The sequence below is a fragment of the Bombus huntii genome, chromosome 14, assembly GCF_024542735.1.
Source record: "Bombus huntii isolate Logan2020A chromosome 14, iyBomHunt1.1, whole genome shotgun sequence".
Lineage (NCBI taxonomy): Eukaryota > Metazoa > Arthropoda > Insecta > Hymenoptera > Apidae > Bombus > Bombus huntii.
Genome location: NC_066251.1, coordinates 10,250,631 through 10,268,279, shown reverse-complemented (window position 1 = coordinate 10,268,279; position 17,649 = coordinate 10,250,631). Strand labels below are relative to the sequence as shown.

The window sequence follows — 17,649 nt, the reverse complement described above, 5'->3', positions numbered from 1 at the left end:
TTTTCCCACCCTGGCTGCGCCTACCGTTTATTCCGATCTATTCGCGTATGACCCATCGTTCCTTTTTGTTCGTCTAGTGTTACGAAACATCCTTTTCTATCGAGATATTGTACTTCGGTAAACAACCCCAGCCATCCAATCTTTTAATTTACTTTCTTTTTTGTTTTTCAAGTTTCAACTCGATATCGCGAATTGGTATTGACGCGTTGGATATCTCTAACAGACTTCGAAGGCATTTCCTTTTTATCTTTTCACATGGATCCTGTATCTGAGATCAGTTTTAATCATAATGTGAATTTTATCAAAGTATAAGAATCAGTAGAAAAGCAGTAGATAACTAGAAAGAGTACTTAATATCTTCTTATACAACTAGCAGATTATAGGTTTAAAGTATCTAATTTTAAAAATCATTTCAGTAATAGGTAAACCTGACGAAAATTATCTGTTCATGGCATTGAATCTGTAGCTTTTCAATTTATAAAAAAACAAATTATGCAATAATAGAAATATAATTCAGAAGTCCAATACACCACTTATAATTTTGCCATAGAATGAAATTATAAATTGTAATTCGCCGGATAAGAAACTAAACTGTCGGCATCCTTAAAAGCTGAACCACACGATTAAACTTGAATTCTCGAAACTTTGACTTACATCACCACAATTCTTAGCCTGCCATGTTATTACTTGAATATGCGTTTTTGAGTGTTTTGAAACGCACCACCTAAGTTTTCGAGCGGATTAACTTTCTTGGAAAGTGTATTTGCATAATATTACGTAAAAACGAGTTCGTTTTGTATGCATCGTTTAACAGCGAGTTTCATAAAACTGTGTTGCATTCTATTTAATATTCAGCATTTCGAAGGAATTGAACTTCTACGAGCTAACGTTCGACGAGCTCCTTCATCGATGGAAATTTTATATAATTCGAACAGAGAGGATTTGTCCAATTGTAATCTCACCACTGCTCGCTATTTTCGAGAGTTGTTTTCAGAGATAATCATAATTCATCCTGATGGTTGCAAACGTACTACGTAACTTCTTTATTAATTCATTTTGCAATACTCCCACATACTTCGTTTACTCGATTTCACAATTTTTTAAAATATGCATCGGCGTACATTGCCGCATAAAAATATTCCACGATTTGTTTATTATTTACAAGATTTAATCTCGTTACAAAATCGCGAGTACCCATCGTAATCTTTATGATTTATATAGAGTGGAATATTGCAAAGAATGCAGAAAATGCTCGATAAATGATATACTCACACTCGCATATGAGATTCATCTGCATACACTGGTGTGTACCACAAAATTAAACACGAGCATAACGATCCAGAGCACACGAACGTTCTGCCGGATACTTGGAAATGAATACCTGCGTGCGTTCCACGCGATAAATACGAAGCGCATGCGAACCATGGTTATGCGGGAAGGTTAACAGGAATTCGCAAACGCGCTCTAGAAAGTTATTTCAGTAATTAACAACGAACCGCACCGTGTCGAAGATTCATTTCGGATGGACCAAAGATTAATGCATCACCTTTATCGACAATTGGTCAAGTACACGTATATTTGACGGGGTTTCAAGTTGGTTTCTCTCGAAAACGAAGCTTCCACCACCACGCTTCTATCGAATTGATTCTTGATTTTCGCCTTATTTCGAACCACAGAATTTCCTTGATTTCGTTTGTACCACGAATTTAGACCCACGGTGTATTAATTTTCGTATCATTTTATATTTGTACAACTGCAATTTCGTACCATGGAAATGATATATACAACCTAATAAGAAAGCACTTCGTTAAAAAAAAAAGATGTGTAGAACCATTTTTTGAAGCAACTGTATGCGTACGCTACACACGTAAAATCTTGTTAAAGAAGAAAACGTAGAATGTAAAACAATTTAGTGCGACTCGTAAAATAAGATCCTCGAGCTCCGTAATAAACGGTATCCTAGTTAACAGTTGTAAATGTTTTAAGCACGCCTTAAATACATCATATTAGACGAAGCCAAGAAGAGTACTCGAGCGCCCAACAAAATTTCTCTTCTCCCACTAACACGAGGGTAGTTTCTATTCTCTTTGGATACGTTTGGGTACACCAGCGGCTCTTCCGGCCAGCTAACGCAAACACTAATACATCCGCCAATTTTCGTTCGCGTTTCCTCCCTCGTCTCTCGGTCTCGTTTTCCTTCCTCTCTACTTAACCTGAGTTTCACTGATAAATCGACAGGGCGTTTCCTCGGGCAATGGGGTAGCTTTAAATTTACTCGAAAAAAGGAACGGGGGGAGGGAAAGTAGGAGGATGAGAGATAGGGAAACCGTGACGAGGGTAAGAAAATCGAAGGGATGGGTAAAGGAATGAGAAACTGGTGGAGCAAGATTAAACAAGGTAAAAGGAACGAAACAAACATTGAAAAAAGCAGCGAGATGCAAATGAAAGTTGAAAGAAAACGAACATAAGGACGAAAGACGTGAGTAGTCTGGATCTGAAATTTTCATGGCAATTATTTATTCACGGTCGGAATTTAGTAAATTAATAATAATAAATGGAATAACATAATAGTAAATTTAATATATTTGGACCTAATCGATTAGTATGCAAATGCTATAGTAAATGCAACGGTATGCAAATATGATAAAATAATATCATAAAGTAATACTGTGATAAAACTCAAAAATAAGATTTACAGAGAAATAGTGGCGCTCTTATCCGAATCGAAACAGGAGAAACAGGAGAAATCGAACAGGAGAAGAAATAAAAGTTTGATGGAGAAAGAGTAAACAAGGTAAAAAGAAGAAAACAAACAGGGAGAAAGCAGCGAAATGCAAATGTAGATAGAATGGACGCGAGCATAAGCGCGAAAAATGCAGGTAATCGGGATCTGAAATTCCGATTGCGTTTATTGGAGGGTCAGTGAGGAAAGCCAGGGCAAAGAATCCCCTGTCGTGCTATTGGCGATTTGTAATTTGATTATCGAGACTCAATTCCAAGAGGGTGGCGATTCCATTGTCATCGATGGTAAGCGCCTACTCCAGGGGAATTCAATTTTTTAGTTTCTTCGAGAAAATGCAGTCCCGCGGCACGAATAAATATTAAAACTCGATAAGACCGGCGGCCTCGGCGCGCTTCCAGCACTTCGCCGCTTCTTCGTTTGCATATTGACTTTGACGTCTAACAAGGTAGGGTTACGTGAGAGTGGAAACTACTCGGAAAAGTGCGGACCCCTGTAAATTGATCGAACACGAGCAGCGCATACAAGAGAAGGAAATTCTCGTTGCGGATGTTCTGTTGTTTCTTCAACGCATAAATTTCTTTCATTCGCTTTAAATTGCAGATTCTAAGTCCCTGTATTGCACTGCTTGGTAAATACTCTGTTCTTTTTTCGAGAGAGAGAGAGAGAGAGAGAGAGGGAGAGAGAGATTAAGAAAATTGATCGTAAGATAATAACGTTCTCTGAAGCGAAACAATTAAGTAAAAACAATAGTATTAAGGTGAAAATAAAGAAGGCAAGTGTAGGAAAAGGTCTAAAGCCAAGTCATCCGATAATCCAATTGAGTACTTTCCCATGGAAACGACGCGACGTCTCTAAGGTTTCCCGAAGGAATCACTTTCACGCCGATAAATCGATCGTAGCTACTTGAAAATGAATCCATATCGTATTAACGACGGACCAACGACGAGAATCGTATCCAGTGAACCCTGTTCGCGACTGTCTATGAATAGCGAAAGAATAGATAAAGGCCTACCAAGAAAATGGAGAGCCGATCGGAAGTGGGATGCGAAACCATTTCCCTGACCTGGATTCTAACTGGTAAACGACTTTGCTAACTACGGGAAGATGCACGAGTCGTGAGCTTCCAACTTGCAATTTTCAAGAGAAAAAAGCATCATCCGTTATTTCGTTAATAATGTAAACAGGCAATACAACGTTCGCACAGAAAATCGAGGAACCGGAAATTCATGCTTTTAAAGGCAGGATTGGTTTACGACGTGTTGTGTTCACTCTCGTATTTTTTTGCCGATGGCGTAAGAACATTAGCTTGCAGCCAGTTTCCACTTAACGATTACTCGATATTTATAAGCAAATCTAATGTTGAACTTTACAGTGATTAGATTGCAGATATTTTTGCAAATTCATATTTTTACAAATATAACTAAGAATACAAGGGTGAAGGTTTAATATGCGATCGTGGATTTTATGTTGGTCCTGAAAAACAAGGACGGAGCACAAAGTCGGAGACGAAAAAAAGAGAAGGAAGGAATACGATGATCAACCGAGGAAAAGTAATAGGGCCGTTCGCAGAAGTAAAGAACAAGTATGGATTTGTTCTCACCCTTGCGAGAGAGCAACAAAAATTGGGGGAGCAGTATGTTTTACGGCTTCTGGGGAAGATTCGATCCGAATTGGTTTCCTAAAGGATCATTTTCCTTCCCCCGTATTATGACCCTACCGCTCTGTATGGCTTTCGTTCCACCATCGTTGTAATGAATTGACACCATGCCGCAGGCTAACGTCAAATATAACGAACAATATTGATCACTGGTTACTCTTCGTGTACCTACAGTCAGTCACGAAAGCATACATACATCTACCTAATTTTGTGTATCTAACTTACCAAGGAAACTAAACACTTTATCACAAAATTATTTAAGTATATTTACATGCCAATACGCGTTTTATTTTTTCACGAAAACTTGCTTTCTTGTCAATTATACGATTACGATTACTGGGATATCCTATTTGCAAATTTGTAAAATTATTTGCAAATTCGTTCCTATATTCGTTTTAAAAATTGATTTCAAGGTTCGTTGATGTATTCGTGACCGTTGGTGTAATTATACGAGCTTTTAGACGCGAACGTTGCAGTCTAACAATTGCTGTTACTTCTGTGTCATTGTCTGTATTCAATTATTAATTACGCGACACATTCCTATAGAAGACAATTTAAATCACGCTTCCTTGCCTCGCGATATAAATTGCTGCAGCCCGCGGAAATTTCACTACGATTACGTCTGCGTACGTAAAAAATTCTTACTTCCATAAAAGAGAATTACGCTGAGCACTAAAATATTAAATTGACGAAAAAGATAGAACCGTATTGTATCATTCTACGTTTTTATATTACATTCCTAAAGTTACGTTATTATTGAATATTTGCCTTACTTTTATTTCACGTAAATATGTATGAAAATCATTACGAAGATTAAATCTATATTCTATCAAATTATCAAATCATACTTAGATTGTATATGCATATTGCGTTTTAAAGATGTTTACAGAACACATAATACAACGATACTCAAAGATCTAAAGATATGTAAAATATTCAAAGTAAAATACTCGTTATGGTATTTAGTAAACGAGACAAATTTCTATTCAAATTCCATTTCTTCAGTTGCTTTCATAGAAACATGAATTTGCATAACTATCCACGGTCTAATCGTATTAAATCAAATTTCTCGGCACGTACTTTCCCCACCAGTTCCGCGGCTCTATTAAAGGGATACGACTCATTCTCATTTGGAAAAGTATATCCCGCGGAAACTAACAGTGCATAACTCACTAACGATTTTCAATTCGCTTAAATTAACTTGTTTTCCGCTCAGAGCACAGTTAGTTAAGTTTTGCGTTGTGGCATCCGAAAGTTGCCGCGGTTGTTTCGTCGAACCGAACATCGGAAATGATGTAGCAGAGTGTCCTGGCTGATTCTCTTTTTACGATTACTGCGCTTTCTTCGAGTTTTCGTCGGAGTTAGAATGGAAACAAGATTCCATCACACTACTCTCCGCGTATCCTCCGCGAGTCTTTATCTATGCATAAGTGCCCGCGTGCAGCGAACTTTGTCGATGCAGATTTCTTTTGCGTGTTAACGCACTTTCGATGTCCCCTCGAGTTGTTTGGATGTAGATCACAGAGAAGGGTAAAGCTCTTTCTCCCGTGAAACCATCATAGGAATATGAAAACATTTTGCGCGACCAGCTAACACGATTTGTTGCATGTGCGCGACAGAAAAAGTGGACTATCTTTGCAGCTATGAAATGCAAGAATCGATACTTCAAATTTGTAAAAGAAGAAAAAAACGAATTTCTCCTTGGAAGAACTAAATTTCTGCTTGATAAAAAATCTTTCCACGCGAAACAGATCAGAGAATTTCTATTTCCATTCGGGTTAGTCGGAAGATCGCGGTCGAACCTCGGGAAAGTCAAGAAGGAAGCCGTGGAAGCCAATAAAAGAGCCGATTACCGGAAGCGCCCACCGATAAAAGAGAGAATGCACGAGCGTCGATAAATATCTCGCGAGAATTATCCTGTTTACCGAGTTTGGTCCACGAAGGATCCTCGGACAATGGAGAAATAACGAAATTTCATCCTCAAAAGCACGAAAACACAAATCGACTCGCTCCGTTTTCTCTTTTCTTATCGATTTCCCTCGAAAACGTATGGAAAACCACTGGCGAAAGATAATCGACAATACGTAGACACACACCGTGAACTGAATTTGACGAGCCACCGGCAATAATCGACGACTATCGTTGATCGTTTACCTCGAGTAATACTCCGTTATTTCGAACAGACGAGATAACGCGTAAAACCAGGAGGCAGGCAAGAAAGTCATTTTCTTGGTGGCGAAACTGCTGTTCGACGGTAGAGAGGACAGAAGGGAACGGAAGGAAACATAACAACGAATGGCACAAAAAGGAAATACGCGAAGAAACCCAGTGTCGTGTAAACGCACCCTTTACAGCGGTCTTTCGTGAGCTGTTTCCTATAAAGAATTTCGTTATAACGTAAATAACCACCATTATTACGGCTCCTCGCTATCAAAGGAACTTTTCATTCTGTTAGTTACCGTAAGAGAAGAAAGGGGATCGGACTAAACGACTGGTTTTAAGAATATTGAGCAAACCGGGCCTTTTATGACTTTCTCGAAATTACTCGCGATATCTTGGAGTCTTAAAGTGACAACAGTGGCTACAACAGAATCATTTTTGGCACTGGTATCATTTTCTTATTAAACGCGCCCGATGTTTAGCGTAGTATGTACAATAGAGCCGCATTTATCTAAATTCCATATTTCGACATATTTTGAGAAATAACGACGCTAATTTTCAGTACAGTAGAACTCCATTTACGTTGGAACTCCATTTATCTGAACTTGTCAGAGGGCAAACAGTTTATGTAATTGGAGCAATTATCCCCACTACCTACTATTTTTCATTCATATAATAAGAGCTCAGGTTCAGATAAATGAATCCAACCAGCAAAAGCTCAGTTAATCGAGCATTAATTAAAATTTCGTTCAGATAAATGCAGTTGACATAGATGGAGTTCTGGCGTATCAGATATTCTAACTGCGCAAAATAAGGTAGACACGCGCTTAATACATCAATAAGACGTTAAGCAAACGTCGTTAGTCCAGTTATTGTGCCGCTAAGGATAATAGCCTGAAAACGTTCGAACTAATTTCACACAAAAGCAGACAAGAAAAAACGACAACCTACTGTTCGATACGAAAAACAAAGCAGAGGAATCACATCGCGTGTCTCGCTTTTAATTAACACGGCCGAGGAAACTTTCAATCGGTAATTGAATTAACGAGACTTTTTAATTTCTACTTTCGCGATGACGTCCGAAATTGCTTTCTCGCTGAAAACTCGGCCGCGATGAAAACCAAAAGAATTTTAATTGCCGCGCGACGCTTTCCGACGTTGGCCACGCGAGAAGGAACAAATTGTTTCCTATCGAACGTTAACTTGACGGAACACGAACTGCTGTACGAGACTCAACGAGCAAGTTGCTTTGAAATCGTCACCGGCTTGATTGCATTTTCCCTGTCCTTTTTTCCTTTTTTCTATCGAAAGCATATTTCCCTGACGGTGAATTCGTGTTTTGAATAAAATAAGCTAGCCGAACTACCTACGTACTACGTTACTACCGTATTATCTGCTTCCCTTCTGGAAGAACGCGCGTCTCTTTCCAGTCAGACGGCTTTATCTCCTGTCCGCTTATTAACCGCGATTTCCACTACCTGTGTATGCACGCTTAGTGTGTGTTACTACTTACTGTACCGGGTGTCAGGGAAGAGATAGACTTATCAGACTCGCTTCGCTGACTGGTTGAAACGTTGACTCGATCAGTAAGCAATGTCAGACCTTTCGATCTTAAAATTGTAAGTATACGAGTGAAAGCATATAGTGCATGTAGATAAGCAAATTTAGCTATCTCAGATGAACGTATATAGCAAAGAAAAGAATTTCTATTTGATACGTTCATAAAACATTTTACGCGCGATATACAAACTCCTGTTAGATTTTTCATTTTTACGCACATAACTGCGTTCCGAGAATATCCAGCGTCGCGCCTTTTAGCTGGATCCTGTCATTTTATAGTTGGGAAAATACCCAATTTACCGTGAAAGTTTCAGCAACGCGGCAACAACTCAATTATTTTCTCTGAGTACGAGGTGTAAAAAGCCAACCATGGAACGTTGTCTCGCTTCATATTTAATCCGTTTTTCCAGCTCGAGATGGAGAAGCCATTTTCCTTATATTCACATCGGAAACATTCTGGTTATAAAAAAGGGAAAACCAACGACGGCCGGTTAATTTGTAACCGACTAATTAATAACAGGTGACTTCAAAAGGGGCATCGTGTTCAGTGATAAAAGACTCTCATTAAAATCTAGTAGATTTAAATAATTACGCGAAGCCGATTTAAATTACGGAACGTGGAGCGCATAAGTTAAAGTAAAATGAAGCCTTGTGTAACTTGTATTTGCTGTTTCCATCTTCTCATTACCTGGCTTTCAGCATTACCCCCAGCTTTGGAAACGTTTAAATCGCGTTAAAGCTGCATTAACGTTATAATTACGATCGATTTACAATTGCGTTACGTAGAATAAGAAGATAATACTATTTTTGTACTATATGTTATAGGGATTACAAGCACTAGTTTGTACAATGGTTTTACTAAAGTTTTATAAATATACGTTACGAAAATATTGAAGATACTGTTAAGTATTACAAATATTACAATTTTGTATCTCTCTCTCTCTCTCTCTCTCTCTCTCCCCCGAATTCATTGCCACGAAAGTTGATAAAAAATTGAGTACGAGAGATAAACGTTTCATTACGAAGATTGCAAATAGTAATCGGTGGATAAAATTCGAAAAATTGAATCCTGTGGTAAAAAAATATAAATTCCAATGAAAATCAAACGATTAATGGAAATTTCAAAGTCGATTCGGATTTACTAAGCGACATTTAAATGAATATTCGAACTTTTTCAAACCTGTAATTTTGATTGATTTAATAAGACATCCCTTTGTCCACTCTCGTTGAAGATTGAAATTCTTTTTCCTCTCTTATACCACTCTCGTTAAAATTAAGTTAAACGAAAATTAAGGAATATCGTATAAAATATGCTGAGCGGGTAAAATTAACAAAGGAGCCACCGCCGAACTCACGGCGTGTATTTCACTTAATCATTCCCCTTTGTTTAAAAGGTGATTTGTTTTCCATAAAATTTCATGTTGCCACCGCCGACGTTATATCGCCACGCGATTAGTATAATAACGTTGACGTCATGGCAGCTGCATCATGGGAATCAGGGATGCCAATCGGGTTAGACGAGAGCCGAAATTCAATATTTACACTGACACAGAAACTCTACGGTAATCAGACCGCTGAGTAATTGGTAACGTTGCTTCTCAAAGCGGAACCTAGTGAAATGCAGAGGCGCGCCTCATTGCTCTTTGCTTTGTCCCCTTCTGTTCCAGAAAACTTTTTATTCATCACTAGGTACCGTTTCGTGTACAGCCTTAACAACATTTAGGTATCGCATAGCTTTAACCGATAATCTCTTTCGACAATTCTCTTTACGCCACAATATATTATAATCTTTAATCTAAAATTATAACAGCATTTAATATCGACAAGATCTATTAACTGGTTTCTTTTATCATTTAATAGTACTCGGAAATCATTCCTAATTGAGAAATACGCTCGTCAACGTGTTACACCCCATTTACCTATTGAATAAAATAATATTTATAAAAAAGCATCTATAATGAATAAAATGGTAATTTGGTATATTATAGTACATACCTAATAATTCAATTTTTACGATTATTTTTTTTTCGCGATATTATATTTTCGTTGTTTGACACGAAACGAAATTAGCGTTAATGTACGAGTTGATTAATTGTCTGTGCACAATAATTTTCAAAGTAGGGAGGAGCACTCCACGCGAGCACGTGAATGTAATTCGGCTCGTACAACGACAAGTGTTAATTAACTGTCTATCGTCCAGTGCTAAGTGTTCTCAAGTGTTATGATTATGGACGTATTACCCGCTACAATCAGTGGCTAACTAGCGGCACACAATACCGAAACCATGCAAATGCGTGGACAATATCAATAATAATCCATCCGAATCCACTTTACTTTATCAAAGTCTTCGATCCTACTCAATACGACAAGCGTTAAATATGTATGTCATGAATATGGGAAATAAGTAGAAAGCATGGTTTATTAAAAATGTTTCTATCAAGAACTTGTCGCCTCTCATCTTCGGCTTATATTTCTCACAATTTAATATTTTAGAATTATTAAAGTATTTTAGAAAAGGTTAAGAGTTATACGTGTGTTTTTAGTAATCTCTCATAGAAGTAAGGTTGTAAACTATTCGTAACATTTGCTTTAATTGTTTTCAGTTTTGGTCTGCCTACGTTCCATGCGGTGCAGCACAGTTGAATGCGGTTCAACTTTCCTTGGAACAGATCGACGTGATCCGCCGGCTCGCCGAGATGAATGCTCAACATTTAACTTTGGTTACCTCCGTCAAAGGTGAGCTTCGAAACTTCAATTCACGATCAGTTTTTAATTGCAAAACATTGATCTCGAAAAGGATGGAAACATGGATCTTTTTTTTTAAAACATGAATATTTTAAATTATTAAATAGTATTTTGATTTAATAATCATTGACCCAAGTAATACATGAAAAGTACATTAATAAAATTGCTATGCGAATAAAATTGTTGATCACACTAATTCTACTACTTTGATTATATTTTACCGAAGCTTCAAGATCTACATATATAGAGCTGCATACATTTAATATAATTGAAATTATTCCTTCAAATATTAAACTATATAACAGTTTTTATTTCACAGTGCAAGATATGAGATTTAGAGTTTGTTCGATTCAACTTACGAAGAAGAGATAAGAGCGTCTTGAGGAAGATTGGTGCACAGAATATCAAGGTGTACGTAATGGTGTAGGCAATATTTATCAGGTACGATTCCCTAAGGTTGCTACAGAAATAAAAAATGCAGCTTCATAGCACTGAGAAACAGAAAAGGAGCGAGACTTACGTTCTACGAACGAACAATGCATTACCACGGATTTCGAAAGATTTACAATTCTCTATTTTACTACAGCAGAAATTGCATCGTGGAATGGAACTCCGATGTTGTTTGGTCCTTATTTAATTATTATTCAGGCTAAATTATATGTACGAGAAGGTACTATTTTAACAATTCTAACAATTCGTAAAAGTTACTTTGGAAGATGAAAATGTAATATAATAAAAAAATAGGAACTAAGTGCAGTAAACAAATCTCTTCTTTGTTCTTTCAAATAATATGAAAACTCATTTTTGTATGTAATATTTTCCAAGTGATTTACAAGATGTACAATTACGTTGTAACAGTTTTGCATATAATTCGAAATCAATAAAATTAAAAATCAATGCTACGTAAATAGACGTATGATTTTTACAATCATTTTAATTTACAAAAATTTAATGACTCATTGAAGCTAAAGATATTTTTGATGAACAAACTGTGCAGCTCCTGAAGATGAATAGCCATATTTTAGTAGCAGTGTGTATGTTAATGGTTAGAGAGCTGTTGAAACGAGTTGCCTCTCGTATAAAATGAAAGATATTCAACGAATTGAACAAAGTATAATGCAATTATAAGTTTCTATAATTACCTTGCGAAGTTTATACAAGCGATGGAAATTAATAATTTTGAGGAACTTGGTACAATAACAGTCAATAAGCAGTAACAAAACAGATTTTCAAGTTTAAGATGTTGCTACTTGTTCTACTGATAATTAGATTGCTAGAATCGCGTACCAACTGCAAGTAACAATGGATGCAACAGAAACGACAGAGCCGGGTAGGAAGTTTGCTCTCGAGGAAACTCAAGAGGACAAAGGAAACTAGTATTAATTGCTCGATTTCTCTGAAGCAGTATCATTCAAGAGGAAAGTAATTATTGGTTCCAACTTGGTAGCACCGTTTCATATTGTCGTAGCTTTACCGACGGTTGAGAAAAATGTTTGCTTATCGGCGGCTAGTTAATCGATAAAATTGCCTTCATGCAAATTTTCACGTCTCTTCTACTCTTTCCTATATTTTCTCACTGAGTTAACGAATAAAGTAGTGCAAAAATACACTGTAACTCGCGGCTTTGTTTCCACGAAAATATCCTATTTGCTTGTTTAAATCAAACAATTTCACAAATAGAACAAACAATTATTACACGTTTTTTAAAAGCAAATTTAGTTTCGTTCATTACTGCGTAGATTGACGTCAAAATTCTGACGCACTTGTATTTTGTGAAATATGGCTTTGCCAGAAATACGCCGAATATTCTTTCGCGAACTCCCAACTCTAAATTAAAATTTTCAAATATCATAATAAAGTCCAATCCATTCGTCGACAGCGACGATTCTATTAAAAATATGATAAAATCCTATTTGCCGCCAAAGACATTTTCCTCTCTCATCCAGCTCTGTTCGGTCAAACAATACGCAAGTTTCGGACTTTTAAAAACGCAAAGTTATTCCTCTGGCAAAGAGTTTGGAAAATTACCACAGGGAAGGACGAGAGAGAATGATAAGGAAGAAAAACAAAAACGAAGGAGTCTATAACCTGCGCGAGGAAATTTGCAAAAGTTTCGGCGACAAGTAACCCACGTCGGAAAGCTGTCAGCCATTTTCATAAGCTCAAGAAACTCTGGCAACTAGGAAACCGAATCGGGGTCGCAAAAGGAACATCCAACGGAAAGTCAGGAATAGAACTTTTCACTTGTCTTTTGAGCCTCTACATGCATTTTCCTTGAATTCTCAACGAAGCCAGACAGTTCCACGCGAAAACCATTACCAGGGTAACGTAACGGAAACATACGAAATTAAATAAAACCAGAAGCCCCGTAGGAAACTTCTTGACAAGTTATGTTTATAACACAGAATCCCTACAATTGAAATTTTAACCACAGTCCTGGTTCGAGATAATCTTCTTTTTCATAGTTGAAACCTGAAGATGATCGTAAAACCAGTCTTAATTTGCTCTTGATCTAAAGTTTATGATATGGACGTTAGTATTTCCTATACAGTATGAGACAGTATAACCTAAATTCGACGCACGAAAAATTTTAAACCAGGATACTTAACAAAATACGAAGCTTCGTAACAAATCCTATCAGAGTGTTGTAATATCAATTTGCAACTTAGTATCGTGTCAAATGCGGTTTCTACGCCCACGCTTTTTCTTTGCAAAAGAACCACCCTAATATTCCCGTTGAATACTTTATGACCCCATTTTTTATCACTATGGGGTGAACAAAATTCTTCGAGTACTTTGGAAAGAGAATTTATCTTCGATGAATGGTCAGTACGTTAGCATAACTTCCAATTGTATGACCTATTTTAAACTTGCACTAGATTCTTAGAATTTCGCACTCGTATTTGAAGTTTGTGACCTACATCTCGAAGTTCGTATTTGAAGTTCAAATAAAATAGAAATGGACGTTGTACTCGTGTTAACGTTTTTAACTGAGTTACATATGTCAATTTATTATTGACTTACATATATTATGGTCGCAAGTATATACATATATATTAGATGATAATAGAGCCTCCCATATCCGAACTAATAGAAAGACAAAAATGTTTGCATAATGAAGCTTCTTTACTTTATAAAATTTACTTTACAACTTATTTTACCTTTATTTCACTCGACAATGTGAAATAGTGCGGAAAATAGTGCAAGTTCTAAAATAATTGTCATTTCAATTTCTGTCATTGCAAGTAACTCGGAAGGTTAGATGCAAAGAGTCGTCGACAGAATTTTGTCAGTTGGAATTGCAGTGCGTACTCACGGTGCAACAAACGTAAAGCAAAGGTCACGTTATGCATGCGCCGTTGCAGAAAAATGAGAGGAGGACGTAAGGCAAGTGCGACAGTCGGAGTCGAGCGAAGTATAGCAAACGCCTTGTAAAACTTCTCACAAGTAACCTGCTCCAGAAAGCTGTCAACCATTTTCATAAGTTTGAGAAGCTCCGCCAAGTGAGAAACCGAAACAAGGTCGTGGAAGGAAAAGGGCAGTAGGTGGAAAAGAAGGTGATTTGTAGAGAAACTGGTGGTTAAACTCTGCAATGCCTCGTATGACTGATCGACTTATTAAATTCATACTTATATGGATACTTATCATTGGCTGAAGAGAATCGATGGTCGAATAGTACGTAACGATCACCTAATCTCATAACGATACAACAAATCAGATACAAACAAAATCCAAATAAATGATAAAATTAAAAAATTATAAATTGTTTAGTGAGTGAAAAATTTAAAAAAAAGGTCAGATAAGATTCACGTGAGTTTCGACCAGTTTACGTCACGTGTATGTAACAAAACGATTTTATTCTGTATTTCCATTGTTTAAAAATAGGCAACGATAACTGCTGACAACCACATAGGACAACTGATGCTGGATAAATAAAAAATCAGAAAATAAAGAGCCTCCTCCATTCAGGAAGAAACTACAATTCTGTAACCATTAAAACGAACAAGCAGCGAATTATTTGCGTACTTACGTATTCTTCACTCGATTTGAATAATCTAGTATGAGAACACTGGGTCTTGTTCAACTCGTTCCAAGCAATTCCTTGATACCTGATTGGTCTACGGTGATAAGAATTTTTCTATGGAAATCCCACCCACTTTCCCGCCCTTTTAGAAATTTGCGGACAACATTAAAAAAACCGACAAAAAGGACAAAAATAATTTTACCATGGTTTTTATTGAAGTAGAGAACGAGTTTGAGAGAATATTTGAGGGGAAAAAGAGGATTTTATTGGAACAGAGATTAAAAATACATATTTTTCTAACTGTCGGCATATCTTCAAATTATTCTGTTCTTTATTATTATTCTGCTCTTTCAATCACGATTAAGTGGATACATCGATAACGTGTTTATTTTTCTCAACGAGCATAACCTATCTTTTCCTGATGAAAAAATGTGGACAATTTCAAATATACGGATGCAATAAACGTACTAAACAAAGTGGTACTTTTTCGTATTGTGTAGGTCTTATCGAAGCGCATCGAGAAGGCAAAATCGCAAGTCTTATCGGGGTGGAAGGTGGTCACTCCCTGGGGAATTCCTTAGGTGTTCTCAGGACATTTTACGGCCTGGGCGCGAGATACCTTACCTTAACGCATGCTTGCGATACTTCCTGGTGAGTACATTCCATACCACTTTCGAAAGATCTAAAAAAATTTATAGTCAAACTTCTAAATAAAGTTTGGGTAGGAGCGGAGGCAAATGTTTTCGCTATGGTATTATATGCATAAATCAACAGCTACGATCGAACAGGATTAAATTTTCAGTTTCCAACATTTGGTGTTAAACTTAACGAACAAGATAAGTTGGATTCCAAATTTATTTTAGTATTTCAATATTCCGTGTATAGACTTCCAAACTGCCTAATTGACCTGATAGACCTTTAACTGTCTCCGTATCATTTTCTATAATATCAGTCCATTAATTACGTATCAAAATATACTCGGTACAATTCACGTTGCGATAAATCGATAATCAATTCGAGAAACCAGAATCTACGAGCAATTTAATTAACGATTGAATTACAATACACGCAATTTCATATCGAAATGTTGTCATGAAGTCGACCAAGTGATTTAATTCAGGTCTTTGTACGTACGTACATACATCTGCAAAACCGCAATGAGTGGCATAACAAAGGATAAAATGTAAAAATGATAAATATGAATATAAAAATGAATAAAACATTTAAGTTACAATTCTTGTTTCGGTTTTATAAATTTTTACTGTAAAAGATTGATCGTACAAATTTTCGGAGTGTAAGTATTCAATGGAATACTTATAATAATAGCGAAAGGAGCGCATTAGTATTCAATGGAAAAAGTTTATTGCTGCCAATATTAGTCGACCATTCTATTCGTATGCCAATTCTTTTAATTTTGTTCTTAATTATGCTACCGAGTACAAAATATACCCCGTAGAAATATAATGGGATCGTGAAAGAAACGTACAAAAGAGAAATGGTATTCTTTCGGCTCGGTGAGAAAAAAGGAAGTCCCGAAAGCAGACCGAAATCGCACATTGAATTGATTCCGTACAAAACATTTCTCAACCAAAGGACCCTTTTCCATTTCAATTAATCGGCCAGTGAAACTTCTTTCGTCCCGCTCTTTCGTCAAATACGACTACTAGGAGTACTTTTTACCAGGTCGTTCGGCCCCGCTTTATACCGTGATCCATCGCCGAAGAAAAACCTATGCCATGGCCGATCAACCTGAAAGAGCTCGACGCAATCTGAAACCTTGGCGCACAGAAAATTTCCTCCATCTCAGCGATTTCAGTACCCTGCCAAAAACCTCCATTCGCGTCTTACGTTCGAAGAAATGAACGGTCAAAAGAAGCTTGTTTCGAAAGGAAACAAAGGAACTTTGATTCGGATCGACAATTCTGTCTCAATACACAGCAAAGTACATCCCCTTTCATCGATATTAGGACATTTCTTGATCCCGACTATATAAAGAAAAGATGATGTTCAAATACTACATATTCATTTATATTTATATTACATTACATATTCAATTCAAATTAAAACTTTACAATGGCGACAAAAACTACTCGTTCTCTTATTTTCCGATGCAGCGTTTTTTATCAGATTCTATACATTTCATTCTCATAGAAAGATTTCATAGAAATTTGTCAAATCTTTGGTAAGGCACTTACGTTTTGACAAATTTCACATGTTATTACTGTAAATTAACCAAATCGTCCAGAGTAAAGTAGACTCGTTAATAATACATAGCACATATAGGAATTACTCGCATGAAAATTCATAAAAACGTTCCTTGTGTTTAGAGACGAAAATTCATGCAAAAGTTCCTTCTTATATTTATTCGATCCTAACTAAGCAGTGAATGGATCGAAAGATGCCTCAATGAGTCCACAGATTCCCGTACGTCCAATAACCGATTCCTTTTACGAGAAGTTGATCCTTCGCAGGAATTTCTTTCAGCATCGATTCCCCCCTGCATCGAACAAGTTTCGTGCGGTTTCCTTTTCAGTCGCTATATTTCAACGAAATTCCCGGGGTTCGCTATACGGTTCAATCTCCGGAGACCCGATCTGGGTTCCCGCATTTACAGCCCGCAAAGTTTCTTATTATTTTCTCTCTGTTCGCGAGAATCCCGAAATCGTCGCGCTCGGACTTTCCAGAAACATGGGATTGCTACTAGAATAATGTCGAAACGAGCTAGAAATGTGAGTTCCTTGAGGACATCAATCGTACAGG

At 36.9% G+C, this 17,649-nt stretch overlaps 1 protein-coding gene across 5 annotated transcripts in view; it reads left to right on the top strand.

Annotated features, from left to right (window-relative positions):
* Positions 1-17,649, top strand: part of LOC126872814 (dipeptidase 1-like) — a 153,599-nt gene that overhangs the window by 111,639 nt on the left and 24,311 nt on the right. For all 5 annotated transcript variants that reach the window (XM_050633001.1, XM_050632997.1, XM_050633000.1 and 2 more), the window contains 2 exons: positions 10,724-10,856; positions 15,390-15,540. In XM_050633001.1, coding sequence (XP_050488958.1) covers positions 10,724-10,856; positions 15,390-15,540 — 284 coding nt within the window. The remainder of the gene's footprint in view (positions 1-10,723; positions 10,857-15,389; positions 15,541-17,649) is intronic.